Genomic DNA, 27,531 nt, shown 5'->3' on the forward strand with positions numbered 1-27,531 from the left:
AGTCTCTTTGGACCTTCACTGTTTCTAGATTTCTAACATTTAGGAAGTAAACCTGCTCAGTCCTTTTACAGGTCCTTAGATTTGGTTATATTGAAATCCATTTACCACCGTTTTGCCCATTAATTTAATCTATCCATATCCCTCTTTAATTTTATGCTTCCATATTGCTTGGGATAATATTAGAGTGAAGGTTAAGGAGGAAAGGGGATTTCTGAACTGTGTTCAGGAAAACTTTCTTGACCAGCATGTTCTTGGTCTAACTAGGAAGGAGGTATTGCTGGATCTGGTGCTGGGAAATGAAGTTGACCAAGTGGGGAAAGCTTGAATAAAAGTATTCTTCATATCATAGGGTTTCAGTTGGTAATGGAGAAAAGCAAGGAACAATCTGAAGTAAATTGGAAGAGGATTAACTTCAGTGGGATGAGGGGGGATTTAGCCATGATGAAATGACTGACAGGAAAAACAGGGTTTTTTTTCATTCATGGGATTTGGGGGTCGCTGGCTGAGCCAGCATTTATTGCCCATCCCCAGTTGCCCTTTTTTTGAGAGGGCATTTATGAGTCAACCACATTGCTGGAGTCACATGTAGGTCAGACCAGGTAAGGACAGCAGATTTCTTTCCCTAAAGGGCATTAGTGAACCAGATGGGTTTTTACAACAATCGGCAATGGCTTCGTGCATCATAAGACTTTTCATTCGAGATTTTTATTGAATTCAAATTCCGCCATCTGGGATTCAAACCCGGGTCCCCAGACATTCCCCTGGGTCTCTGGATTAACAGTCCAATGACAATATCACTATGCAATCACCTCCCCTGAGTAACGGAACAATGGGTGATCTTTAAGGAGATGATATTTCAGATACAGGCTAGGAACATTTCCAAGCAGGGCAAAAGGTAGGGAACCAAAGTTAGGGCTCCTTGAATGATCAGGGAAATAGAGAATATGATTGAAAAAATTGGCTTTATTATTCTTCAAGCGAGAATCAGGCTGAATACAATAAGTTGGGGTGGCAAGTGAAGAGGAAAATAAGTCTTGTAAGGAGAATGAGAACAGAAGACTGTTAACATTAAAGGGAACCCAAAAGCCTTCTACCAACATGCAAATAGTAAGCGGGCAATATGAGGCAGGGTGGGGCCTGTTGGGGGCAAAGAGGATGATAATGCTTAGAGGCACAGGGAAAGGCTAGAATATTTAATGAATGCTTTATATCAGTGTTTACTAAGGAAGATGAAGGTGGCAAAATATCAGTAGAAGCAGAGATGATAGAAGTAATGAATGGGGTAAAAATTGATAGACAGGGTGTACTGGAAAGGCTGGCTATGCTTAGAGTGGATAAGTCACCCAGTCCAGATGGCTTGTATCCCAAGTTGCTAAGAGAAGTGGGAGTGGAGACAGTGGAAGGGCTTACTATAATCTTCCAATTTTCTTTAGGTATGGAAGAGGTCCCAGAGGATTGGAGTGTGGCAAATGTGACACCCTTGTTCATGAAAGTGTATAAGGACATTCCTGGTAACTAAAGTCTGGTCAGTTTTACATCAGCAGTGGGCATGGTTTTAGAAACAATCAGGAGAAAAAAGTAAATAGGCACTTGGAAAAGTTTGAGTTAATTTGTATAATGCAGATCGTACTTGACTAATCTAATTGAATTTTTGGTTAAGTAACAGAGAAGGTTCATGGAGGGAATGCTACAGATTTTAAGAAAACGTTTGACGAAATACCACAAAGGCTTATTAACAAAATTGAAGTTCATGGAATAGGTGGGTCAGTATCAGTTTGGATAAAAAATTAATTTAGGGACAGAAAATAGTGAGTTGTGGTAAATGGCTATTTTCAGACGAGAGGATGGTAGTAAACTTGGAGGTGTGGCAAAACAGTGAGGATGCTATCAAACGACTGCAACAGAACCTTTCAGAAGACATTTAGTAGTGCCATCTATTGTCAGAAAATCTTAAAGTAAATTCGATCAAATCCTGTTCAGCAAACATACCAAATCAGAGTCATAAGCCAGGTTAACAGAATGGGCACACAAGTGGCAGATGTATTTTAATTCCGAGAAGTTTGAGGTGATTCATTTTGATGGAAGGGTTAGGGAGAGGCAATATAAACTTAATGGCACAGTTCTAACAAATGTGCGAGAACAGAGGGACCCTGGGGTTCATGTGCACAAAAGTTTGAAGCTGACAGGGAATACTGAGAAAGTAGTTAGAAAGCATTTAGTATCTTAGGCTTCATAAATAGAGGTAAAAGCAAAATACTGCGGATGCTGGAAATCTGAAGCAAAACAGAAAATGTTGGAAAAACTCAGCAAGCCTGACAGCATCTGTGGAGAGAGAAACAGTTAACATTTCAAGTCTGTATGACCCTTCTCAGCACTAAAGTAGATTGAGAAGGTATACAAGATGAGAGTTCTAGGTGTAGACAGAGAAAAGCTGTTCCTTTTAGCTGGTGATACAATGACTTGGGAACACAGATTTAAGGGTTTGGGCAAGATGTTGCAGGGGGGATGTGAGGAAGAGCTTTTTTTTATGCAGTCAGTGGCACTGACCCTAAACTTGCTGCCTACAAGGGCAGTAGAAGTAGAGATGATTATTGATTTTAAAAAGGAAATTGGATGAGGGAAATGAACTAGCTGGGCTATGGGGGTAAAGCAGAGGATGAGGGTTTGCTGGATTGCTCTAGCAATAGGCAGCAGGGGCTGGATGGCCTCCTGTCCCATTATGACTCTGATTTGGTATGTTTGCTGAACAGGATTTGATTGAATTTACTTTAAGATTTTCTGACAATAGATGGCACTACTAAATGTTTTCTGAAAGATTGTAAGAGCTACTTAAAAGAACTTGCCTTCACATAGAAACTTGCATATTCTTATCTCATGGGTTCACAGGCACTGAATTAAAGTGCAGATTCTTGTATTTGGGCTAATGCAGCAAGCAAATGAGATAAATGACCAGCTCCTAGTAGCATTGGTTGAGGGATAAATGTTGATTGGGAGAACACCCTGCTCCTTTTTGAATGGTGCCACAGTTGTTTTCTTTTACATTCAGCTGAAAAGACAGAGCAAGCTTTGGTTTAATCTGATCTGCGAATGACACTTCCAACAGTGCATCACTCCCTTGGTACTGCAGTGTAGTGTTGTTCTAAATTACTTCCCCTAGCCTTGAGAGTGGGATTTAAACCCACAACCTTCTAACTCTGAAGTGATAGTGCTACCAGCTGAGCAAAAATGACATAAAAAAGGTGCTGGAAAAACTTGGCAGCATCTGTGGATTGAGAAACAGAGTTAATTGTTCCGAAGAAGAGTCATATTGGAGTTTAAATGTTAACTCTCTCTAGGCAGATGCTGACAGATCACCTGAGTTTTTCCTGTTTTTATTTCAGACTTCCAGCATGCACAGTATTTTGCTTTTAAATTAGACAAAAATTGACACACTGATGCTTGTAAAATAACATTACGCTTCCTGTACTACTCGTACTTTTAGCAGTGTAACTTCTTTTTCAAATTGCTGCAAAAATGAATTAATACAAGACTTCGCTGCTAACGATTGCCTCTTTATTGCAGCATCCTCCGCTAGAGCTTGGGTACACCATCACAGCAGATGATGTGGATTCTGAAAAGAAAGCAGGTCTTGACAGAATTAAAAAAGCGTTGGAGGAAAAGGAAGGTAAGGCAAAATTTGGGGTGAAGATCATCCTTGTCTTTTGTTGTGACTCATCAAACTTAATTGTATTTCATGACTATGCGCTGACCATTGTTTATAACCTGATCTGTACTCTGTGTTAAAGTATATCCATTACAACAAAGCTGGACAGACATCTAAACCACAACATTTTTCTCTCCTCTCTTCTTGAGGTGGGGCAGTTACATGAATGCTGGGTGCCCTCTACCTCAGTCACCTGGCCATTTTCCATGTGAGCATAGACAGTGAATTCTATCTAGCTGGTGATAATAAAGCTGAGTCTTGTCCTGTGCTCATCCAGTGACTGTACATTTCCAACAGAGATTACTGGCTACTGATCAGGACCTAGAACCTTGGTTGTTTTTTTTAACCATAGCCCAGAGGTATTCAAGCTCATTGCAGCTACCTATCTTCTGCCCTATTTGAGGTCAAGTAACTGTACACAGATCACGGATGGAACCTGGGCAGTGTTGATCTTTGTGACTTGCTGCTGTGCTAGGAAGTGTGTTGACCACCTTTGGGGAACTTCTCCAATTCCTAAGATAAAGGCATAATACTGCGGATGCTGGAAATCTGAAACAAAAAATGCTGGAAAAACTCAGCAGGTCTGACTTGCATCTGTGGAAAGACAGTTAACGTTTCGAGTCCATATGACTTCAGAGTTATATTTCACTACATCTCTACTTCCCTTTAGCTCTGAAGAAGAGTCATGTGGACTCGAAATGTTCACTCTGTCTTTCTCTCCACAGATGCAGTCAGACCTGCTGAGATTTTCCAGCATTTTTTGTTTTTGTTCTCCAATTCCTAGTTTGCAAGGGTGTGCCCAGTTGAACACTCCTAGGTTTCACTTTATCATCAACTCAGATACTGAACAGGGCTGTCCCAATTACAATCTTGAGCCATATGTAGTCCATAAGACCATAGTTCCACTTTTATTCCTTGCTGATTGGTTTGTCTTGTTTAATTTTTTGGTTTGGAGGCTTGGAAAGGTCTGCTTTTAAGACAATTGCCTCATCAATGTAAAATTCCTCAATCTCAACATCGAGATCAGTTAGTATCAGCAACCAGGCATCCCCTGAGCCTGAAGAAAACAACATTTGATTCAATTTTCCAAGTATTATTAAAATTAATTTAAATAATTTGTTACCTTTTAGGCTCCATGGTACGCCCTCAACTGGTAACTAAAGGCAAAAAAAGCTTCTGAGGGTTTCTCATTTGATATCATTAATCTCACTGTAAAATGAGAATTTTTCTACAGAAATCATATTTCTGCAGAAATTAGCAACAGGATGCAGTACTTACCTCTGTCAGGAAGATAAAATAGTTCTCTCAATATTATTGAAATTTATTGTAAAATAGTGGTATCTGTGTCTGTATGTGTGTGTGTGTGTGTGTGTGTGTGTGTGTGTGTGTGTGTGTGTGTGTGTGTGTGTGTGTGTGAGACTTAATTGGATTAAAGTCAGCTGGTCTGAATGCTTTGATGTTTTAGATGAGTATGTTTGAAATGTGAAGTAGGTAAGCATAGGTGTAAAAGAACATTTGCATTTTTAAATAAACCAGACTAGATTGTTTTCAAAGGAGGGGTGAAATGTGTCACCTAGCCAGGTGGAGTTTAGACAGTGTGTTTATTTTTCCCTGGTAAAATAAACTGGTAAAATGGGTACCATGCTAATTTTTTATGATCGGGAAGGTAAAGTCCAAAGACATAGTGAAACAATGAGTATTTGCATTCAAAGGTAAAAATGTGTATAAAGGTGTGAAGGCTGTGTGTAAGGGTAGGCACTTTTAGGATCAATCAGGCGTGAAAAGCCTTCAGCATCTATGCCTCAAGCTGCTGTTTTTAAAGAACTGAAGTTAAGAAAACACACTTTGCATTCGACTGGTTCAGGGTATTACATTTCTTTGCCTGGGTCTTTTAAAATTTATGCGTCTTACTGTTGCCTTAATGAAAGTATAACTGGGAGTCAGATCAAGTAGGCGATTTGGAAGTTATCATCGTAGTAATTTCTAGATCTGTATGTGTTTAAAATCATTTCTCTTATTAATAAATGTTTAATCTAGTTTTGTAAAAACCTCTTATTACTACTGAATTCAAGACATGCATCTCAAAATTTATACAAATTGCAAACCAAGTTGTGGCAGTTGTTTCAAGTTTCCTTTTGGGATTTGAACAACTCTGCATTTACCATCGGCCGTGCCATAACAACTCTCATATTTCAATTTACAATCAGTTTTTATAGTTATATTTTATGTCGTGACTTAAACACATTTTTGATAGTGATACAATCAGCTTCCTTTTAATTGGGTATGCCCACATAAAGTCTACTCTTAGTTTATTAAAGTTCATTGACACTTTTGAACATGTTATCGCTGAGTTTTAAATGATGTTTCTTACTATTAACAGAGCCTTCAAAGTCACCAGCACCTGTGACAACAGCAACATTACCCTCACTGTCGATAACATTTACTGCCCCGGCAGTAGAAAGCTCTTATGACCCAACAGCGACTTCCACCTCCATTTCTGCTATTGTCTCCAACCCTCTGCTGGCCAGTTTGAAGAAGATGCAGAACTGCACTAATTCAGTTACCAATTCAGGTGTGTAATAATGGGCTTGTGCTAACAGCCCCTAACTACTTAATTTTGCTGCAGTATGTGGTTCCAGGATTAGAATAATTTTTTTAATGTAAGTATCAGCAACTTAAATGGCGAATGGATTGAGCCTTTTGTGGATACAACCTGAATCCTTTCCCCCATTAATCTAATTATTCAGCATAGCCCAACGTCTTGCAGGTAATACTGTGCCTATTTTCTGTTGATCTGCGTCCCAATTCAGAATGAGTTTGGGTAGTCTTATTTCAGTTTTCAATGGACACAGGCCTAAAACAAAACTCGTCTTAATTGAACACTGAGTAGAAATCTCAGGCAGATGAGTCACAGCATGCCTGGTGTGGGAGATGGGGAGAATGTCATGCTGCAGTTGCGGATGCTCATCTGAGTTTGGGGTATGAGCAGAATAGAGGAGTTCTTGTTTTGCATTTTGCTGACTAATCCCCTAACTGACCTAGAAGTGCTTGAAGCTGACACTGGGTTCTTGATATGAGACATTGCAAAATGGATATTTCCATCACTCAAACTGGTGCCAAGATGAACACAACATGTTCTTCAGGGGAAGTAAAAAACTTGTTGACATGTGACTTCTGATTATATTTGTTCTTTGCTTTTACTGATCATCAAATGCATTTCATTTGTTTTTTATATTTTCATCCTGATTGGGGCAGGCCATCTCCCCACTTGTAAATCATTTGGTTGCTTGCTTTCAGGATTCCAGTCACTACTTTCAAAGGCTTATCAGTAAAGGTTGCTTTGATTACTCACTAAGGATATGATTCTCCTTAACACTCTTGAATTGGAAGGATTTCCCAACAAAATCAATACTTTCCTTTTACATCTTTTAAAAGGCATTTGATAGCAAAATTAAATTCCTGGGGATTAAAGGAACATTGGCAGCTTAGATATGAAATTGGCTCAGGGAGACAGTCAGTATATAATGGTAAATGCTTGTTTTCTAGGCTGGAGAGAGGTATACACTGGTGTTGCCCAAGAGCCAGTATTGGAACCAGTGCCCTTTTTGATATTTTTATTGACCAGGAATTGGGCATACAGGTTATAATTTCAAAGATAAAAACAAAAAAACTGCGGATGCTGGAAATCCAAAACAAAAACAGAATTACCTGGAAAAACTCAGCAGGTCTGGCAGCATCGGCGGAGAAGAAAAGAGTTGACGTTTCGAGTCCTCATGACCCTTCGAGTTCTGTCGAAGGGTCATGAGGACTCGAAACGTCAACTCTTTTCTTCTCCGCCGATGCTGCCAGACCTGCTGAGTTTTTCCAGGTAATTCTGTTTTTGTTTATAATTTCAAAGTTTGTTGATGACATGACACTTGAGTTAAAAAATGACAATATACTTCAGGAGGATATTAATGATAAAATGGGCATGTGAGTACCAGATGAAATCTAACACTGAATTGTGAAGTGATATATTTTGTTAGAAAGAGTGATGTGGTACAGTATAAAGTAAATGATACAATTTTAGGGGAGTTGAAGGAACAAAGAGTATCTACACCAATCTTTGAAGCTGGGAGACCAAGTTGAGAAGGCTGTAAAAAAGCACATGGATTCTTGGATTTTTTATGAAGACATGGAGTACAAAAGCAAGGAAGTTATGCCTAACATTTATTTAAAAAAACTGGTTAGGCCTCAGCTGCAGTATTGTGTGCAATTCTAGGCACTAGACTTGAAGAAAAATGTCCCATCCTTGGAGAGGTTACAGTGGAGATGTACTGGAATCATATTAGGGATGAGGGACCTCAGTTGTGGAGAGTTGTGTGGAGAGATGAGAGAATATGGGATCTGGGGTTGTTGGAGCAAAGGAAGCTAAATGGAGATGAGTTGTTTAGATAGTGCGTAAGGAGAAATTGTTTCCAGTGGCAGAGGGGTTGGCAATCGGGCATGAATTTAAGGTGAATGTCAGAGGAATCGGAGGGGATGTGGTAAAAAAAATTTTTACACAGTGAGTTATGATCTAAAATGCACTGCCTGAAAGTCTACCAGATGTAGATGCAATCATAACTTTTAAAAGGAATTGAATAAATTTAAAGGGAAAACGTTTGCAGGAATATAGGGAAAGAGTGAACGAGTGGACCAAGTAGTGAGTATCAAAGAACCGACAGGCACTATAGGCTGAATGGCCGCCACCTATGTTGTAACATTCTGTGGTTCCATGATCATTTGTGATTTGAGCAAGGTGTGAAGGCTGAGATCGTGTGTCAGGCTCTTGCTACAGTATCAGCCTTTTATGTATTTTTGACAACCAAACAAACCAGTCCAAGTCAGAATTATATGCCATGATGGGATTCAAATGACATTTACTGCTGGTTCTAAAGATTGTAGGGGAGGTAGGTTCTGTGGAAATAATTTGTGAAATTCTGCTGTAGGTTTGTGACTGTGCTTTCAGCTGTCTAGGCCCTAAGCTCTGAAATTCCCTCCTTAAGTCCCTCTGCCCTTCTCTGTTCACTGTGTTTAAGATGCTCCTTAAAACTTATCTCATTGAGCAAATTTTCAGTCACCTGTCCTAATGTGGCTTGGTATCAGATTTTGTTTAATAATAATGCTCCTATGGAGTGTCTTGAGAGGCTTTACTGCATTAAAGACACTGTATAAATATATATTATTGCAGTGTTGAAGGGGTGGGTATTGAGTTCAGTATCATAGTCACTAAGCCATTACCCATGCCCTATTCCAACTTTAAAGTGTTGGTCTGCAATCTTGCATAAATGACCCCAAATAATTAGATTCTATTAAATTTGCTATTATCACTTCTAACCATCAGTCTTTGAAGCAATTCTACCACAATAATCAGTTCTGCGTTTGGGATGTGTTACAGATTTAGATCTCCTGCAGTTGACTCTTGCTGCCCAAGTATCTACTTGAGGCAGTAACATAACCCAGAGGATGCACATAAGAGAATGGCTTTTTAAAATTGTGTTTTGAGCTGTCTATGAAAACAAAATGCATTGATACCTTTAATGGGTGGAGCTGTATATTTATGTCAAGGGAAAGGTGCCTGTAGATGATTTGAGTTGCAATGCATCCTTTCCAGTTTTTAAACTCTTGATTTCTTACGTTAACTTTCTTTCTCTTCCCAGATTCTGTTGATGGGGTGACTTCAAGCAACATGGTTAAATCCTTAGAGCCTTCCGTTAACGCTTTCAAGAGTGATTTATTGCCTCCTTCCACTACTACTGCTACTACAATGACCATGACAACTGACATTGCAGGGTTTAAGCCAATTGATGTTTTGAATTTTTCTTGTTCCTCAATCACCCAACCACTTATAACTCCAATCAATAAGCTTGCTACCAAAGCCATCACCACCACCACTAATTCCTGCCTGGTTTCTGCTCTGGTTAGTGCACAAGAAAGTAAAGTTAGCAAAGGGCCCGAAGTGAGTGTAGCTGCGAGTACTGGGAGTTCTGCACCACCAAACACAAGTTTTAGCCTGCCTAGCACAGTGACCGTAATGCCAGCAGTCATTGGTGCCTCAGCTCCTTCATCTACGTTTAAGCCACTGTTTGGTCTGCCAGTGACAAACCAGACCAGTATAGTCTCGACGACATTCAGCTTGGCAATGCCAGTTACAACACCCACACCCTTGGTGGCATCAATAACATCAAGTCCCGCTACCTCAAAAATCTCATTCAAACCATTGTTTGAGAACTCTCCGACCCTTGCAACCTCAACCACCACATCTGCGCCATTCACATTTGGCCAGTCAACTCAAGCTGCAGTTAGTAATGAAACTACTGTTCTCACAACTTCTACGAAATCAAGTTCAACTCTGTTCCCATTTGCACCCTCCAGTACATTAGCAAGTTCAACCATTGATTCAGAAGCCAAGGGCTCAAAAACCACATTTAGTTTTGGTTTAAGTGTTGCTGTTCCTTCAAAACCGAGTACAGCACCGAACGCAAACAACAACCTATCATCCCAGCAACTGTTTCAGTTTGGTTCAAACGCTTCAACAACCACCACTGTTGCACCCAGTGCTGTGTTCCAATTTGGGAAGGGCTCTGCAGATACAGCTACAACATCAGCTGGCCCACTAGCTCCTGCCTTTGGACAGGCAACAGTGGTTACAAGCCAGGCATCAACAAGCATTGCACCCACTTCAAATTTATTTGGGAATTTTGGCCCTTCGGTGTCAACACCTTCTACCACTTCAAGTGGCCAGCTTGCTCTCTCATTTGGAAACTCAGCAAAAACCTCCCTGTTTGGTAATGCCACAAGCACACCACCTTTTGGAGGTCCAGCAGCCCAGCTAAACTTTGGAGGCACTGGTAGTAAATCAACATTTGGAACAAATGCTGTCGCAACCCAACAAACTCCAAGTAAAACTCCTGCCTTTGGCAATGCTGTTACTCCCTTCAACTTTGGAGCTTCTCCTGCCAAGTCAGCCTTTCCAAGTACCACATCACAGTCTACATTTGGAACTCCCAGCCAGCCGGTTTTTGGGGGTGCTACGGCTCAGACTGGGTTTGGATCAACCTCTACACAACCGGTATTTGGCAGCACTTCGGCGACTTTCTCATTTGGTACAACCACCTCTTCCACTGCTGCCCCAATATTCAACGCTACCAAGAGTTCGGGTGGTGGTACAACTGGGTCGATCTTTGGCTCTTCACAGGTGGTTGGCTTTGGATCATCAAACCAGCCAGTTGTAACAACTACTGGTTTCACTATTACTGCGTCAAATCCAAATATGGCTACAGCTGGCTTCTTTGGTTCAAGTCAGAGTGGATTTTGCTCTTCAAACCCTTCCGTCCCATTTGCCACTTCCACCTCGACGTCATCATCTCAAAATATGTTTGGTTCAACATTGACTAACCAAGGCCAGCAGAACCAGACCACTCCACAGTTCAACTTTGGAGCTACAAATGCAGTTGAGAACAAACCTGCCTTTGGAGGTGAGTGAAGCTTTATTCCTAACCTGGCATTTAAAAAGTTGTCAGGGTTTGCTAAACATGTATGTCCTTCTTGACAGAAGTTAGTGTGGCCTTGTGTTGTCCCCAGTTACTTGAATTCTGATATTACTTTTATAGATTGCTAGAATCTACAGCCGGACCCTTCAAATTGGTTTGTACTTAATATTATCATGCTTTTTAAAAAATGTCCTACAGTTTAATTTGCCTTTTTTGCATTTTGTGTTTTATTGTTTCTCTAAATGAGGAATACCAGTGATAGAGATTGGAAAAATGTTCTGCTTTTGGGCAGTACTGGCATAAAGCACTCCATTGTTGGCATGATGTAGATTAAAGTTAGCTACTGTTTCATGACTTGGCCTCAGACCTAGTCTCAACCAGCAATCCCATTACACTAGTATGAGTTTTTCATTCTTTGCATTGTCTGTTTTGATATCTAGTGTGTTCACGATAGAAACTAGATTGAGGGGATGTCTTTATGGTAGACTCGCAGTATTTTTGCAAGTTTTCTGCCATTTCCTCTTGAAAATGTTTTGAATTCTTCTGGCACGTGATTCCATAGCAGCTGACATGTGCTTGAAATATCCCCAAGTGAGTGATGACCAAAGATTATTTTTGAAATGTAGCTATTGTTGCTATGAAAGAAAATGTGACAGCCAACTTGCATACAAGAAGATTCCACAAAAACAAGGAAATGAATAACCCGTTAATTAGATTTTGTACTGCTTGTGAGATAGTTGTTGGCCAGGACATCAGGAGAATTCTGTGCTGCTCTTTGAAATATTGCCATAGAACCTCGTATCCATCTGAATGAGTAGATCGAACCTTGGCTTATGTTAACAATGAATTTGGTGCATATGATCTTGATTTAATTACAAGTGCAGGCAAATTGGGATGAATAACCCAGCTTCTGAGTTGAACTTAAATTTGATTCAGCGTCCAGACTAATAATTCCTTGTTCACCACCATAATGACTGAACTTGTGTTGAAGCTGCTGCCCATTACCTGACCTTTGGACCAAGTCACATTCTCATTGACTATGATTCACAACTGGCAACCTCTTGCTCTTCATGCCTAGTAGTATATTTGCTTACAAAGATATTGGTTGGCCAATCTTCTGTGTTGCTTAATGCCAGGTGAAACACAATTCTGTTTATACAGTTCTGTTATGAATTTGGTTACGACCTCTCTACGATAAAGACACAATTCTAAACCTACTTAAGTTTAGAAATCTCGGAAACATTGTGTTTAATTTGTAAGGTAACGTCTTCTGAGAAGACTTTTTTTGGCTTTGGAGACCAGGCATTTTGTGAATATAAAATTAGGGATTCTCAGATTGAGACTTAGGAAGGAAAGCAGTTGGAGCCCTTCGTTATTAAACCACTCTACTATGCAAGTAGAATTTTTAAGTATTAAGTGCAGGAACATTCTGTGCATTTAATTCAGTTATTTTAACATACCAATTGATTTTGGCCTCTAAGTTTTCTATTTGGTTAACACTGAAGTTACTTGTCCATGCGATACTTTTTTGTTCTGGTTGAGAGGGGAAAATTAAAATGTTTCTATTTCACTAGGAAATAGTTTCTTTTTCTCCCCCTTCGCTCTTAAACACATTGAGTCCCTCACTGAGCTACTCATCCAAGGCACTGGTTGCTCAAGTTTCCCTTATTCTTGAGAGTCGCAACTCAAAATGGACATTACAAAAGCGTCCCTTCACCCAGGAACGTTGTGACCAATTAAAGTGCCTCTACTGCTACCCCAATTCAGATCAAGTGTCTCAACACTGATGTATCCTGCGATTTTGTGCACTGTGTGGCTCAAAGATGACGACCTAACCTCTATGTCATTGGAGGAGTTTATATGAACATGTACTTTTAAATTATCTGTTAAACTCACATGCGTATGATTGAAATACTTATATTGAGTGCAGCACTGCCAGCTCCAAATTGGCTTTAATAACTGGGCAGAATTGTGCACGTTAGTCTTTTAAAGTAATTGTACTCCATCCAAATAGAACTTTAGTCTTTTAATATGATACTGCCTGAACGTTTTGAGCATGTTTAAAAAAATCACTCTTAAAATGGTCTCAAGTTTTGGTAATGCAATGCTTTGGTGGTAACTGAGCTACATTTTTGCTTCGGAATGCAGCATCAAAGATGGGGTAAGGGTTGTAACCCACCTTAATTCACCCACTGAGGAAGGCACTTCTGTCTCCTCCTTAATTTTCTTCCCCCTACCACTGCTCAAAACTTATTGTAAAAAAAAATCAGCAAGAACTTCCTGCAAATTGATGTTGGGTCTTGTTTACTATTATTGCTCAGTCAAATTTGCCCCTCATAGACTTCATTTCATTTCCATTTCACTGCATTACAAGATAAGTCTTTGTATAATTGTGTTTCTTTATGTCCCTCCTCTCATGAAGATGCTGACTCCCATTGAAGTACTATTCCCTGGGCACTTTGTCCAAATGGCTATTCTTTGTGTGAGCTTAATAGCAATGGTCTTAGCAGAGATCTCAATGTTTCTGAAAGCTCTGCACCAATATCCTCCAGTTTGATTGTTAGCTGTTGCAATTCTCAATTAAAGAGCTGAAGAGATACACTACTGGGTACCTCATCACCCCTCATGAGGGTCTTCAGTTACAGCATCACAGCCGATTCTGTTCTTGCAATATGCAGTAAGGGTTACTAGATAGTGATGAGCTGAAACCCTGGCTGAATTTCTTCACATGGCCTACAGGTTTTGAGATTATATGGAAAGGAGCAGGGAAATGGCATTAGATTGGATAACCCACATGAAAGTGTTTTGATCAATACACAAACTCGAACTGCTTTCTTCTGCACTATGATTTCTGATTCTGAATTGTCATATTCAGATTCACACAGCCAAGAGTAGAGCTGGTGCCTTCTAATGCCTATTATAGAGAAGCAGTGCTGATACCTTACAATATCAAAATGAAAATCAGTTTTGGTAGTCCAGAAGCTACATGGTGAGAGTTAATAAAATTATTAATTTATTGCTTTAAAGATTGGATAAAATTTTAAAAATCCATGTTTGAATTATTGAAATTGGCCCATTTAAAATCTGACTTTGGCCAGTGGAGAAGATATAAATGTAATTGTGAATTTTTTAGGCATAGGCTTGGTCAATCAATTATTGTACCGAATGGGAAGCGTGATGGTTAGAGGTCTTAAAAATGACAATACTTAATTTGTTAATTATTACTGAACGATAGTGTAAATGAATAGATTTGCAGTGGTTTGATTTAATATGACCAGAGTTGTGTTGAATCTTGAATCATGTGGATCAGATTCTAACATTAAATGAAGTGCTTGCTAAAGTAGCCAACTCAGTTGTATGAATTACCTTGGCGATGTGATTGGTTTAATTCTCATTGTGGCAGGTTCCATGTTTGCATCCCCAGTTCAATTTATTTTGTCTGCTGAACTATGGGGGCCAGGATTTCCCTAGAAAAGCAGAGGGAAAATAGCATTCCCCTATAATATTGAACGGATATGCAGCCCACTCAGTGACATTGGCTCCACAGTTACATAGTCAAAGGTGTGATTTAAGGGATTGAAGACACAAAGTCATGGATTTTGAGGTTTTTGAAGGCAGAGCATGGTAGCCAAATGCTGATTGAATCCATGGATAAGAATTGCCTTTGGATGCCTTATCTGAGTGGTTAAGATTTGTTGATCAGCAATGGGCCATAATCTCTGTCGGAAAGTGCTGGCCTGCAAGAATTAGAAGAAATAAATATCTATGTACCTGGCCTTGAAAATTACGTTGACACTTCTTTTTGCTGGAGCTGCTTGGGGCCTGCATTGAAAGACTCCTCCCAAACCCAGTGAAGCCTAGCTCCAGTGTATTCAAGAGGGCCATGCCCCCTTTTTTACAGAACCAGCTGCCGTAAAGCAGGTGAGTTTAAAGGGCCAGGGGCATTGACAGGCCAGGGAGAAGGTAAGTGGATAGGTTTTGGGGGGGCAGGGGTGTCTGGTGGGGAGGGGGGTGATATCAGGTCGGAGGTGGAATTTGGGGATGGTGGCAAGGGATGCCAGAGTCCGGGGGGGTGTTGGGGTGCCGGAGTCCGGGGTGGGGGAGTGGTTGGGTGCCAGTGTTCAGGGTGAGGGATGATTGAGGAGCCGGGAGTCCGGGGTATGTGTGGGTGTTGTTGAAGTCCGGCGTGGGGGGTTGGTTGTGGGTTGTTGGAGTCCGGGGGGAGTCTGGGGTGGGGATGTTGGAGTCTGGGCGTGAGGGTTTTAAAGGTGTGGGTGTGGGGGGGAAGTCCTGTGGTGTCGGCCTGGGTCTTTACAGTAGTTACTCAGAAGTTAGAAGAGATTTTAATTCTTTCTTTTTCTGGGTAACTATTGGTAAAACCCCAGCGGAACCATCCGAAGATTGTGATTTAAACCGAATTCTCGGATGGTTCCCAGCGCAGCGCAATTGTCCAGAGGAAGTGTGCACTTCTGGGCAGTTGTCATGCAAACCCTTATCTAGGAACTACCCAGAGGGATTCCCCAGTGTATCTTTGGGGTACACTCCAAATCCGACACTGGGGAGCACTGAAGTTACAGGCCACTGTATCTATGAAGGGCATTATAGCTAAAGCTGATCCTATTCTCCTGTAATATCCACATATATTTTACAGCCAGAGTTACTAAAAGCATTCAGAAAATAATGCAGATTGTGGAAGTTCTCATATTGCTCTCCAGTAGTTATTGGTTCCTATGTAATCCAGCTCCTGTGAAGAAAGCTGAATCACTGTAAATGAACCTTCAAAAACGGTGTTGAGGCCCATGCGAGTCTACCTGAAATGGTGTGAATGCAGAGTTTGTAAGTGCATTTTTTGTTCTAACCAGACTTTATAACGATTAATTGTTGCTGGTGACAGTCACCTTTTTTTTCCACTAGGGTTCAACTTTGGAACTCCCAGTTTGAACTTTGGGACTGGTAAGTTAATGCAATGCTGCAGTGTTCTGTAAGCTTTGGCTGCTCACTACTGGCTACTTTCCACCAGTAGCAAAGGGAGACATGTTAAAACAAAAGCTGTCTGCTTTAGAAGATCATTTTTACCTTGATTTTGCTGCCTCTGCTCTCTGCTCCAGCAAGACTAGCTGCTTAACAGAAATGGCACAGCTCTTTCTGTAGAAGGTGCAGTTGTTAATAACCTTAGCTGCTGCTGCAGTACTTACCTTTCACTTAACCCTGGGAGCAGAAAATGGGAGCAATCTATATACTTGACAAAATTGATTTTGATATGAAAATAAAAACAATATTCCTTCCTTTATAGCACTTCATCTATTTAAGTAACTATTGTACCATAAAATTATCTGAGTAATAGTTGACATTAGTTGCAGTAGAGCTGCATTCTTACCCTCTACCCTGACACTGTCAATAGCTGGTTCCTTCTAGGTAATTGGTAATGTGTGCCCAAGTATTCCATGTATAATTTGTACTTCAGAAAATTAGAATGTGAGTTGCTTTAGTTGCTAGATCAGCGAGTAACTCTAGTTGAGTACAGTTACGACCCTGTGGAGACCGGCAACTATTAAAAGAAAGGTATCCCTAAAAAGCCAACAGAAAGAGAACCCGTGGACAAGATTTCACTTTTTAAAACTTTTATTGTAACAAACCAACTAAAATCAGCCAAATTCAAACATTAATTAATGAAGGATATTTCAAACCAAGAGGTAAATTTCACTTTAAATAGTTGATACAACAAAGGTGCACCTAACGTAGTTACAAGCGCTCATATTACTTCCTGCTCAAATTTGGGATCGCAATCTCTTGCGTCTTCCCAACTCTGCTTCTGCTATGAATGATATCTCACTTCCCACTCAATCATTTCAGCCATTGAGTTGCTTTCACCAGCAACTGTATTCCATCCGAAATCCCAGGAGATAGATACCACTGACATGGTGCACGTCTACGACCCCTCTATCATTCAGGTCATGGCAGTCCTGGTGGTACAGTATCTCCAGAGATCCCCTTCTCCATTACCTTTAAACAATTTCTGACGCCATTGAAACAGCAACAGTGGCTCTTATCCAATCCACAGTCAGTTCACCTTCCTGTCTTAAGCTCTTTGCTCTTTGCAGTTGTACAACACACCTAGTGACACAGCCTCTGCTCTATTCTCAGAGACCTACGTCGACACCAGGATGTTTTTGAAAACTGCCAAACAGAAAACTGCTCCATTCAGAGAGAATCTTGCTTGGTTCCTCTTTTTTCACACATGTTCTCAGTGTGTTCTGAGCTGCCAAACAGAGAAAATACTGGTTGTCCCAACCCCACTGCTCTAGGTTTTTATTTACTCTTTGCTTCTTAGCTTTTCATCCCCACGGCAGGGATATTAGGTTCCATGAAATGCCTATGATGCCAAAATCAGGAAACCATTTAACCATCTTTCAGAATACCCCCCGCCCCACCGCCAACTTCGACCTTAAAGGGACATCACACTAAAGAAGGCTCTTCACAGCATATTCTGTTAGGCTTAAAACTATCTTGAGACTTGGTGGGGTCATGTACTCAGTTCTCGTTTTTATGATCTAGCAAGGATGCCTGAAAATCCAGAATGGTAATGCAGCCTACAACATTAAGGCAGTATCTGCGCAAGTAGGGCTTCAAGAATCCTAAGCAAAGTTGAAGGTGATAGGAAAACCCTCCAGTTACCTGAACACTGGAAGCTGTTTATGATTGTAAAAGGTTCAGGACATTATTGATGGAGTTCCTCAAAATAGTGCCTTCAGCCCAACCGTCCTAAGGTGCTCCATGAATTATCCTTGGAATAAGGTCATGAGTGAGGATGTTCACAAATGTTTCTATATGTTTCAGCCAGATTTCTCAGTGGCATTGAGGCATCAGAAGCAGATTCCTCAGCTTAATTACAAAGCAGCCCAGACATGCCTGCAGGAGGTCTTGGGCAACATCTCAATTTAGGCTGGCATGTGGCAGGTAACATTAATCCATATGCTTCAAACAGTGATTACCCTTTGCAATAAAAAATTCAACCCTTCTATTGCTGAGTCCCCTACCATTAACATAAGGGGGTCATTATTGAAAAGCACCTTAACTGGACCAGCTATATTAGCATTGACACAAGCAGGATACTCTGGAGAAGTGGCTTGCTTCTAATGCCTCAATGCCACTTGACTGTAAAGATAAAGTGAGCATTGCAATGGGCGATCCAGGACAGAGCAGACTGCTTGTTCTGGGTTTCTGCCACTTAGCTCAATATCCACTCACTCTTCTCCACCAGCTGAAGGATGTATGGGTGCATTTAGCAACTCAGCAGTCTAACTTCTGGAGCACCTCATTACCCATGATGTTCACCAGCAAGAAGAGAAGCAACAGCACAGAAGTACCATCACCCCAAGTCACACTCCATCTTGTTATGGCCATTTATCATTCTTCCTTTGTCATCACTGATCTTGGAATCTTGAATCTTGATCTTGAAATTCTCTAGCTAGCCATTGTGGGAGCATCATCACCACAATGACTGCAGGAGAGCTCACCACAGAACCACCTTGGACAACTGAGGATGAGCAATAAATGCAATGTTGCAGTGTTGCCATTGTGCTGAGAGTGATTTTTGTTTCAAAAATGTAATGCACTTTTTGAATGATCTCCTTCCAAGATATTCTATTGAATATTACTGCAGGTACTCCCCACAAGTGCTAACTCTACATCAGTCAAATCATTACTGAACTGCCTAATTTTTGTTTTTTTTTCCTTCTTCTCTCAACTATCCGAGCTTTCAGGATTTGAAGTCAGTGGAGTGAAGTGGGTGGGGTTGTGAGGAAGATGCAAGGAGGTTTCAGGGCAATTTAGACAAGTTGTGAGTGTGGGCAAACACATGGCAGATGCAGTATAACGTAGATAAATGTGAAGTTATATGCTTTGGTGTGAAAACCAGAAAGGCAGAGTATTATTTAAATGGTGATATATTGGGAAACGTGAACGTATAAAGGGATCTCGGTATCCTTGTATACCAGTCAATGTAAGTAAATAGGTGGAGCAAGCAATTAGAAAGGCAAATGGTATGTTGGCCTTCATTGCAAAAGGATTGAGTTCGGAAGTAGGGATGTTTTACTGCAGTTATACAAGATTTGGTGAGACCACACCTGGAGTATGCGTGTAGTTTTGGTCTCCCTACCTAAGGAAGGATATACTTGCCATAGATGGAGTGCAGCGAAGGCTGATACTAGGGATGGCAGGACTGTCGTATGAGGAGAGATTGGTTCGACTGAGCCTATATTCACTGGAGTTTAGAAGAGTGATAGGGGATCTGATTGAAATATATAAAATTCTAACAGGTCTAGACAGACTAGATGCAGGGAGGATGTTTCCCCTGGTTGGGGGGTTTAGAACCAGGGGCCACAGTCTCAGGATATGGGGCAGGCCATTTAGGACTGAGATGAGGAAAGATTTCTTCACGCAGAGGGTGGTTACCCTGTGGAACTTTCTACTACAGAAGGCTGTGGAGGTGGGTCACTGAGTAAATTCAAGAAATAAATTGAAAATTTTTTGGATATTAGGGGCATCAAGGATTATGGAGAGAAAGCGGGAATATGGCTATGATCATATTGAATGGTGGAGCAGGGTTGAAGGGCTGATTGGCCTACTCCTAGTTTCTATGTATGAGCAAGGAGAATCTTTTTAAGTTCTTTCCAATAATATATTTAGCATTGCATTGCTAGTAAGTTAAGAAAATCGGACTGAAACCAGTACAGATCAGTGATTTGCTGTTATATCACCACACATGACTCCGCTGCCATCTCCAGTGGTCAACCTAGAAACACATGTACAATTTAAAATACTCTATCTGATCACAGCCCAAGCTTGCAGGTACAAAATAGAGCTTTGGGTTTTTTAAAGTACACAGGGAGACTAAATGGCCTATTGTGTCTGTACTTGCATTTTTGAGAGAAATCCAAAACAATTGGCCCTCAATTGTGATTTGAAATTATGCCCTTGTGCTTTTTACGGTCAGATTTTCAATGCAGCACATGACTGATTGAGAGGAATACCATCTTTCTGGTGCTGTAAACTGATGTTCAAAAACAAATCATTTGGAATATTTTGGTTTGCGCACAGTATAGCTGTTGCTAGAAAATATCTAGCTGTATTTTAAAAAGCTAGATTTAAAATGAAACAATTTTGCTGTAAGCTTTCCCTTCCCAAATTCTCAACACCAAGACACTGATGAACGTTAGCTCTTCCATGCAAGCACTGGAACTTTGTGCATGTATGGAATACAATTGATGATGCCTAGTAAGTGCAAATTCCTACATTGAGCAGCACAAGCAGGTGAATGATGTGAATAGTTGGCAGTTACACATACTACATGTCAATATGTAAGGTGAAAAATCAGCCACATGAATTTCTATCTCATCCCTCCAGCTGAGGAGTATATTTGTCTGGATAGTGGACATGTCTGTGGTGTCTCTTACAGTTGAATAGTCCACCAATGCTCAAGCATGAAGAATGGCTACCTGAAAAGTCTTAGAAGGTTGGCATGCCTGTGCAAATGCATCCAGCAGAGGTCAGCACCTCAAGGAAATGGGAGAAAACTTTGGTTAAAAAAAATTAAATATTGGCCTTTCAGAAATGAATTATTAGATTAAGTCTGCGCATTTATGATAAATTGGCCATTTTAGCTTGGTTTTTAGAGAGATTGCATCTAATGTGCTTTATTCTGTGACTGCCGTTTTGTATTTTTCCTCACTGCTTTAGCTGTTTGGAGCTTTACACTGCAGTAGGGCCTAGGTTAGCAAGCACAGGGATGATGGGTGAATAGGACTTGTATATTAGGATTCAGGCAACAGAATTCCAGATGACCTCGAGTTTACTGGGGGTTGAACCTGAGAGACTTGCCAGGAGTGAATTAGAATTGTCAAAACAAGAGGTAGCAAAGGTGAGGACGAGGCCTTCAGCAGTGGATGAGTTGAGGTGGGACCAAGTTGGGCTATGTTTTGGAGATGGAGTCTTGATGCTACAGGAATTCAGTGAAAACATTGTCCAAGGATTGGAAAAGTATAAATGTAACACCAAAGATAACTCTGGGAGCTATTGGTGAATAGCAGGTAAAACATTACAGGATATCTTGAAAGAGAGAATAATTCATTAAAGGAAGCAGCAAGATTTTTTGGAGCTGTAAAATAAAAGGTTTGTATCTGTAATATTAGAAATTTCTCATTCTCTCTCAAAAACCAAGACATGTTTGTATTTGCTATTGATTCTGTATAAATGTCTTTGTATAAGTATAAATGTAAATATAAATTTGTAAATGTATAAAATGCTTGATGGTCTTTTTCTGTTCTTCCAGGGACTACTGCACCTGGTTTTGGACAGAGTACTCCAAGTGGCAACTTTTCCTTTGGGACCACTGGTGCTCCAGCATCAAATTTTGGGAGTCCAGGAGCAGGTGCAGCAGCAGCATCGACATTTGGTAAGAAAGTACCCAGCGTCACAGGCCCATGTTACATATGATACAGTGGTTATCTGCTTCACCTCCTCATTTCCATTGAGTATCCCTGACAGTTACACCAATTTAAGGAGCCCAAGTAGCTGTTTGTAGCAGAGTAGAGAGTCTACGCATTTCTCCTGTGGTTTGACGGATGGGGGAATTTGTAGAATACAGCTTATGTTTGTTGACAGGAGTCAGACAGTCATATCAGGGCGTGTCTCCTACATGTATGAGTTGCTTTGACAAAGCTTTTGTTCAAATCATTTATTGGAATGTCAGTGGTATCAACCCAATCAAATATTAAGGGATTGGTGATGCAGTGAGCAGGGACTCTAGCTATCATTGATAGCTTTCATCTAGCTATCAAAAAAAAACATAACTGAGAATTCAGTAAAACTTTTGGGAAATGGATGCTTCCAGTAAAAACCCATGGCATTTTCAATTGGATTAAAAAGATCCTGCTCAAAGGACTTGAACTCCCCTGCAAGCCTGGCCAACTGGACTAAATCAATGTGCCTCAATCAGTATATTGGCTTTGGAATCATTAGGCCCCTATGCAAATCACCCCTTAGAAAACGCTGACTATGTCAGTGACTCTGCAATCAAAAACTGAGACCCCTTTAAAAAGACATTGTTTCTGCAAGCTTGGCTCAAGCCTACCTAAGGCGAAAACATTGCAAGCTGCCAATTTCAGTCCATGTACTTTTCCACAAAGTGTAAAGAATTAAAGATTAGAGAGACTTATTTTTAAACAATTCATTTTTAGGGTATGAATTTCATTGACATTTATTGCCCATTTCTGGTTTCATTGAGAAGATGGGGATGCCTACGCCTTGATTCACTTGCAGTCTGTATAGTGAAGATTTGGTATCACTAAGTAGCTTGCTAAGCCAATGCAAAGGGCAGTTAAGTCAAAACATTGGCAAAGGCCAGACTGCAGAAGGACAGCAAGATTCTCACCCTAAAGTGGTTAGTGATCTTGTTGGGTTTTTATGGCAATTGATCGCTTTTTTCCAATTTCCAGAATTTTTTTCAGCTAAATTCAAATTCTCAAACTGCTATGGTGGGATTCGAATTTGCATTCTCTGGACTATTTTGTTTACTAACCCAACCACTACACTACCATATATAAAAACAAAAAAACTGCGGATGCTGGAAATCCAAAACAAAAACAGAATTACCTGGAAAAACTCAGCAGGTCTGGCAGCATCGGCGGAGAAGTAAAGAGTTGACGTTTCGAGTCCTCATGACCCTTCGGCAGAACTTGCGGTCGAGTCCAAGAAAGAGTTGAAATATAAGCTGGTTTAAGGTGTGTGTGTGGGGGGCGGAGAGATAGAGAGACAAAGAGGCGGAGGGGGGGTGGTGTGGTTGTAGGGACAAACAAGCAGTGATAGAAGCAGATCATCAAAAGATGTCAACGACAATAGTACAATAGAACACATAGGTGTTAAAATTAAAGTTGGTGATATTATCTAAACGAATGTGCTAATTAAGAATGGATGGTAGGGCACTCAAGGTATAGCTCTAGTGGGGTTTTTTTATATAATGGAAATAGGTGGGAAAAGAAAAATCTTTATAATTTATTGGAAAAAAAAAGGGAAGGGGGAAACAGAAAGGGGGTGGGGATGGGGGAGGGAGCTTACAACCTAAAGTTGTTGAATTCAATATTCAGTCCGGAAGGCTATAAAGTCCCTAGTCGGAAGATGAGGTGTTGTTCCTCCAGTTTGCGTTGGGCTTCACTGGAACAATGCAGCAAGCCAAGGACAGACATGTGGGCAAGAGAGCAGGGTGGAGTGTTGAAATGGCAAGCGACAGGGAGGTTTGGGTCATTCTTGCGGACAGACCGCAGGTGTTCTGCAAAGCGGTCGCCCAGTTTACGTTTGGTCTCTCCAATGTAGAGGAGACCGCATTGGGAGCAACGAATGCAGTAGACTAAGTTGGGGGAAATGCAAGTGAAATGCTGCTTCACTTGAAAGGAGTGTTTGGGTCCTTGGACGGTGAGGAGAGAGGAAGTGAAGGGGCAGGTGTTGCATCTTTTGCGTGGGCATGGGGTGGTGCCATAGGAGGGGGTTGAGGAGTAGGGGGTGATGGAGGAGTGGACCAGGGTGTCCCGGAGGGAGCGATCCCTACGGAATGCCGATAAGGGGGGTGAAGGGAAGATGTGTTTGGTGGTGGCATCATGCTGGAGTTGGCGGAAATGGCGGAGGATGATCCTTTGAATGCGGAGGCTGGTGGTAAGTGAGGACAAGGGGGACCCTATCATGTTTCTGGGAGGGAGGAGAAGGCGTGAGGGCGGATGCGCGGGAGATGGGCCGGACACGGTTGAGGGCCCTGTCAACGACCGTGGGTGGAAAACCTCAGTTAAGGAAGAAGGAGGACATGTCAGAGGAACTGTTTTTGAATGTAGCATCATCGGAACAGATGCGACGGAGGCGAAGGAACTGAGAGAATGGGATGGAGTCCTTACAGGAAGCGGGGTGTGAGGAGCTGTAGTCGAGATAGCTGTGGGAGTCGGTGGGTTTGTAATGGATATTGGTGGACAGTCTATCACCAGAGATTGAGACAGAGAGGTCAAGGAAGGGAAGGGAAGTGTCAGAGATGGACCACGTGAAAATGATGGAGGGGTGGAGATTGGAAGCAAAATTGATAAATTTTTCCAAGTCCTGACGAGAGCATGAAGCGGCACCAAAGTAATCATCGATGTACCGGAGAAAGAGTTGTGGAAGGGGGCTGGAGTAGGACTGCAACAAGGAATGTTCCACATACCCCATAAAGAGACAGGCATAGCTGGGGCCCATGCGGGTACCCATAGCCACACCTTTTATTTGGAGGAAGTGAGAGGAGTTGAAGGAGAAATTGTTCAGTGTGAGAACAAGTTCAGCCAGACGGAGGAGAGTAGTGGTGGATGGGGATTGTTCGGGCCTCTGTTCGAGGAAGGAGCTAAGGGCCCTCAGACCATCCTGGTGGGGGATGGAGGTGTAGAGGGATTGGACGTCCATGGTGAAGAGTAAGCGGTTGGGGCCAGGGAACTGGAAATTGTTGATGTGACGTAAGGTGTCAGAGGAATCACGGATGTAGGTGGGAAGGGACTGGACAAGGGGAGAGAGAAGGGAGTCAAGATAACGAGAAATGAGTTCTGTGGGGCAGGAGCAAGCTGAGACGATCGGTCTACCGGGGCAGTTCTGTTTGTGGATTTTGGGTAGGAAATAGAAGCAGGCCGTCCGAGGTTGGGCGACTATCAGGTTGGAAGCTGTGGGAGGGAGATCCCCAGAGGAGATGAGGTCAGTGACAGTCCTGGAAACAATGGCTTGATGTTCAGTGGTGGGGTCATGGTCCAGGGAGAGGTAGGAGGAAGTGTCTGCGAGTTGACGCTCAGCCTCTGCGAGGTAGAGGTCAGTGCGCCAGACAACAACAGCACCACCCTTGTCAGCGGGTTTGATGACAATGTCAGGGTTGGACCTGAGAGAATGGAGTGCAGTAAGTTCAGAGAGAGACAGGTTAGAATGGGTGAGAGGAGCAGAGAAATTGAGACGACTAATGTCGCGCCGACAGTTCTCAATGAAAAGATCGAGAGAAGGTAAGAATCCAGAGGGAGGGGTCCAGGTGGAGGGAGAATATTGGAGATGGGTAAAAGGATCCGTTGAACTGGGAGAGGACTCCTGCCCAAAGAAGTGAGCCCGGAGACGAAGACGGCGGAAGAAGAGTTCAGTATCATGCCGAGCCCGAAATTCATTGAGGTGAGGGCGTAAGGGTATGAAACTAAGTCCTTTGCTGAGCACTGAACGTTCAGCATCGGAGAGGGGAAGGTCAGGGGGTATAGTGAATACACGGCTGGGGTTGGGATTGGAAGAAAGGGTCGGGACGGAGGAACAGGCAGGGGTGGAGGGTCCTAGATGGGTGTTGGTGTCGATGAGTTGTTGCAGCTTGCGTTCCTTAGCACTTGAGAGAAAGAGAAAAAGTTTCTTGTTGAGGCGTCGGATGAGCCGAAGGATAAAATGAAACTGGGGGCATGCGCAGCTTTGAAAAAGGGTACGGCGGTGCTGCTGGAGGGAGAGGTCAAGTGTGTTCATATGGCGGCGCATGGCACTGAGTGTGGATTTCAGAATGTGACGGGAACAGCAGTCCGAGAAACGTTTTATGTCCCGGAGATACCTGTAATCCTGGGTGGGTTCGAAACATGAGGGGTGGAATTTCAGTTGAAATCCACGTGGGGTAAGTCGGAGACGGAGACAGTCACTGAGAAAGGAGATATGGCTGTGAAAGCGGGTTTTAGTAAACACCTTGTCAAACACTAGGAGGGAAATGGAAAGCAAGGAAGGTGAGCAAGACAACAGAGAGATACGGAAATTTTGTCGCAGAGAGGAACAGAACTTCTTCAAGGAGGTAGGCATTTCTTGAAGAGCAGTGGCAGTCAATTAAACACAGAGATAAAAACAAAAAAACTGCGGATGCTGGAAATCCAAAACAAAAACAGAATTACCTGGAAAAACTCAGCAGGTCTGGCAGCATCGGCAGAGAAGTAAAGAGTTGACGTTTCGAGTCCTCATGACCCTTCGACAGAACTTGCGTTCGAGTCCAAGAAAGAGTTGAAATATAAGCTGGTTTAAGGTGTGTGTGTGGGGGGCGGAGAGATAGAGAGACAGAGAGGTGGAGGGGGGGTGGTGTGGTTGTAGGGACAAACAAGCAGTGATAGAAGCAGATCATCAAAAGATGTCAACGACAATAGTACAATAGAACACATAGGTGTTAAAATTAAAGTTGGTGATATTATCTAAATGAATGTGCTAATTAAGAATGAATGAATGACTGGGCGACCGCTTTGCAGAACACCTGCGGTCTGTCCGCAAGAATGACCCAAACCTCCCTGTCGCTTGCCATTTCAACACTCCACCCTGCTCTCTTGCCCACATGTCTGTCCTTGGCTTGCTGCATTGTTCCAGTGAAGCCCAACGCAAACTGGAGGAACAACACCTCATCTTCCGACTAGGGACTTTACAGCCTTCCGGACTGAATATTGAATTCAACAACTTTAGGTTGTAAGCTCCCTCCCCCATCCCCACCCCCTTTCTGTTTCCCCCTTCCCTTTTTTTTCCAATAAATTATAAAGATTTTCCTTTTCTCACCTATTTCCATTATAAAAGAAAACCCCACTAGAGCTATACCTTGAGTGCCCTACCATCCATTCTTAATTAGCACATTCGTTTAGATAATATCACCAACTTTAATTTTAACACCTATGTGTTCTATTGTACTATTGTCGTTGACATCTTTTGATGATCTGCTTCTATCACTGCTTGTTTGTCCCTACAACCACACCACCCCCCCTCCACCTCTTTGTCTCTCTATCTCTCCGCCCCCCACACACACACCTTAAACCAGCTTATATTTCAACTCTTTTTGGACTCGAACGCAAGTTCTGTCGAAGGGTCATGAGGACTCGAAACGTCAACTCTTTTCTTCTCCGCCGATGCTGCCAGACCTGCTGAGTTTTTCCAGGTAATTCTGTTTTAGTACTACACTACCATATCCTTTCGGGCAACATTTAAATGCCTGATGAAGCTATTAAACCGAATGGCCTTAGAAAGTTGAGTCTTTACAAGAGTCCTTCATCATATTGGACTTGTGTTCAGAAAACAACTTTCAAATGAGAAGATACATAAAGGTAACTCTAAAATTACTTGTTAACCTGTTTATCAATGTGATAAAGCTCCAAAGAAATAACAATTTGGCTTCAGAACAAATTGAGGAGTATACTGAGCAGACACTAATAGCGGAGGGTGTTGTATTATAAATGAACATGTGGAAAACCAATCACATTAGAAATCTTTTGGTGCTGTTGAACT

At 41.8% G+C, this 27,531-nt stretch overlaps 1 protein-coding gene across 6 annotated transcripts in view; it reads left to right on the forward strand.

Moving 5' to 3' along the window:
• The window catches only part of pom121 (POM121 transmembrane nucleoporin), a 60,208-nt gene that overhangs the window by 30,456 nt on the left and 2,221 nt on the right, over positions 1 to 27,531 (forward strand). For 2 of the 6 annotated variants that reach the window (XM_041197564.1, XM_041197565.1), the window contains exons 9-13: positions 3,562 to 3,664; positions 6,084 to 6,275; positions 9,385 to 11,202; positions 16,132 to 16,170; positions 21,548 to 21,670. In XM_041197564.1, coding sequence (XP_041053498.1) covers positions 3,562 to 3,664; positions 6,084 to 6,275; positions 9,385 to 11,202; positions 16,132 to 16,170; positions 21,548 to 21,670 — 2,275 coding nt within the window. Of the gene's footprint in view, positions 1 to 3,561; positions 3,665 to 6,083; positions 6,276 to 9,384; positions 11,203 to 11,337; positions 11,372 to 15,958; positions 16,110 to 16,131; positions 16,171 to 21,547; positions 21,671 to 27,531 lie in introns of those variants that run through there. The other 4 variants (XM_041197566.1, XM_041197567.1, XR_005944212.1 and 1 more) reach the window with 3 other exon arrangements.

The sequence above is a fragment of the Carcharodon carcharias genome, chromosome 10, assembly GCF_017639515.1.
Source record: "Carcharodon carcharias isolate sCarCar2 chromosome 10, sCarCar2.pri, whole genome shotgun sequence".
Taxonomy (NCBI): domain Eukaryota; kingdom Metazoa; phylum Chordata; class Chondrichthyes; order Lamniformes; family Lamnidae; genus Carcharodon; species Carcharodon carcharias.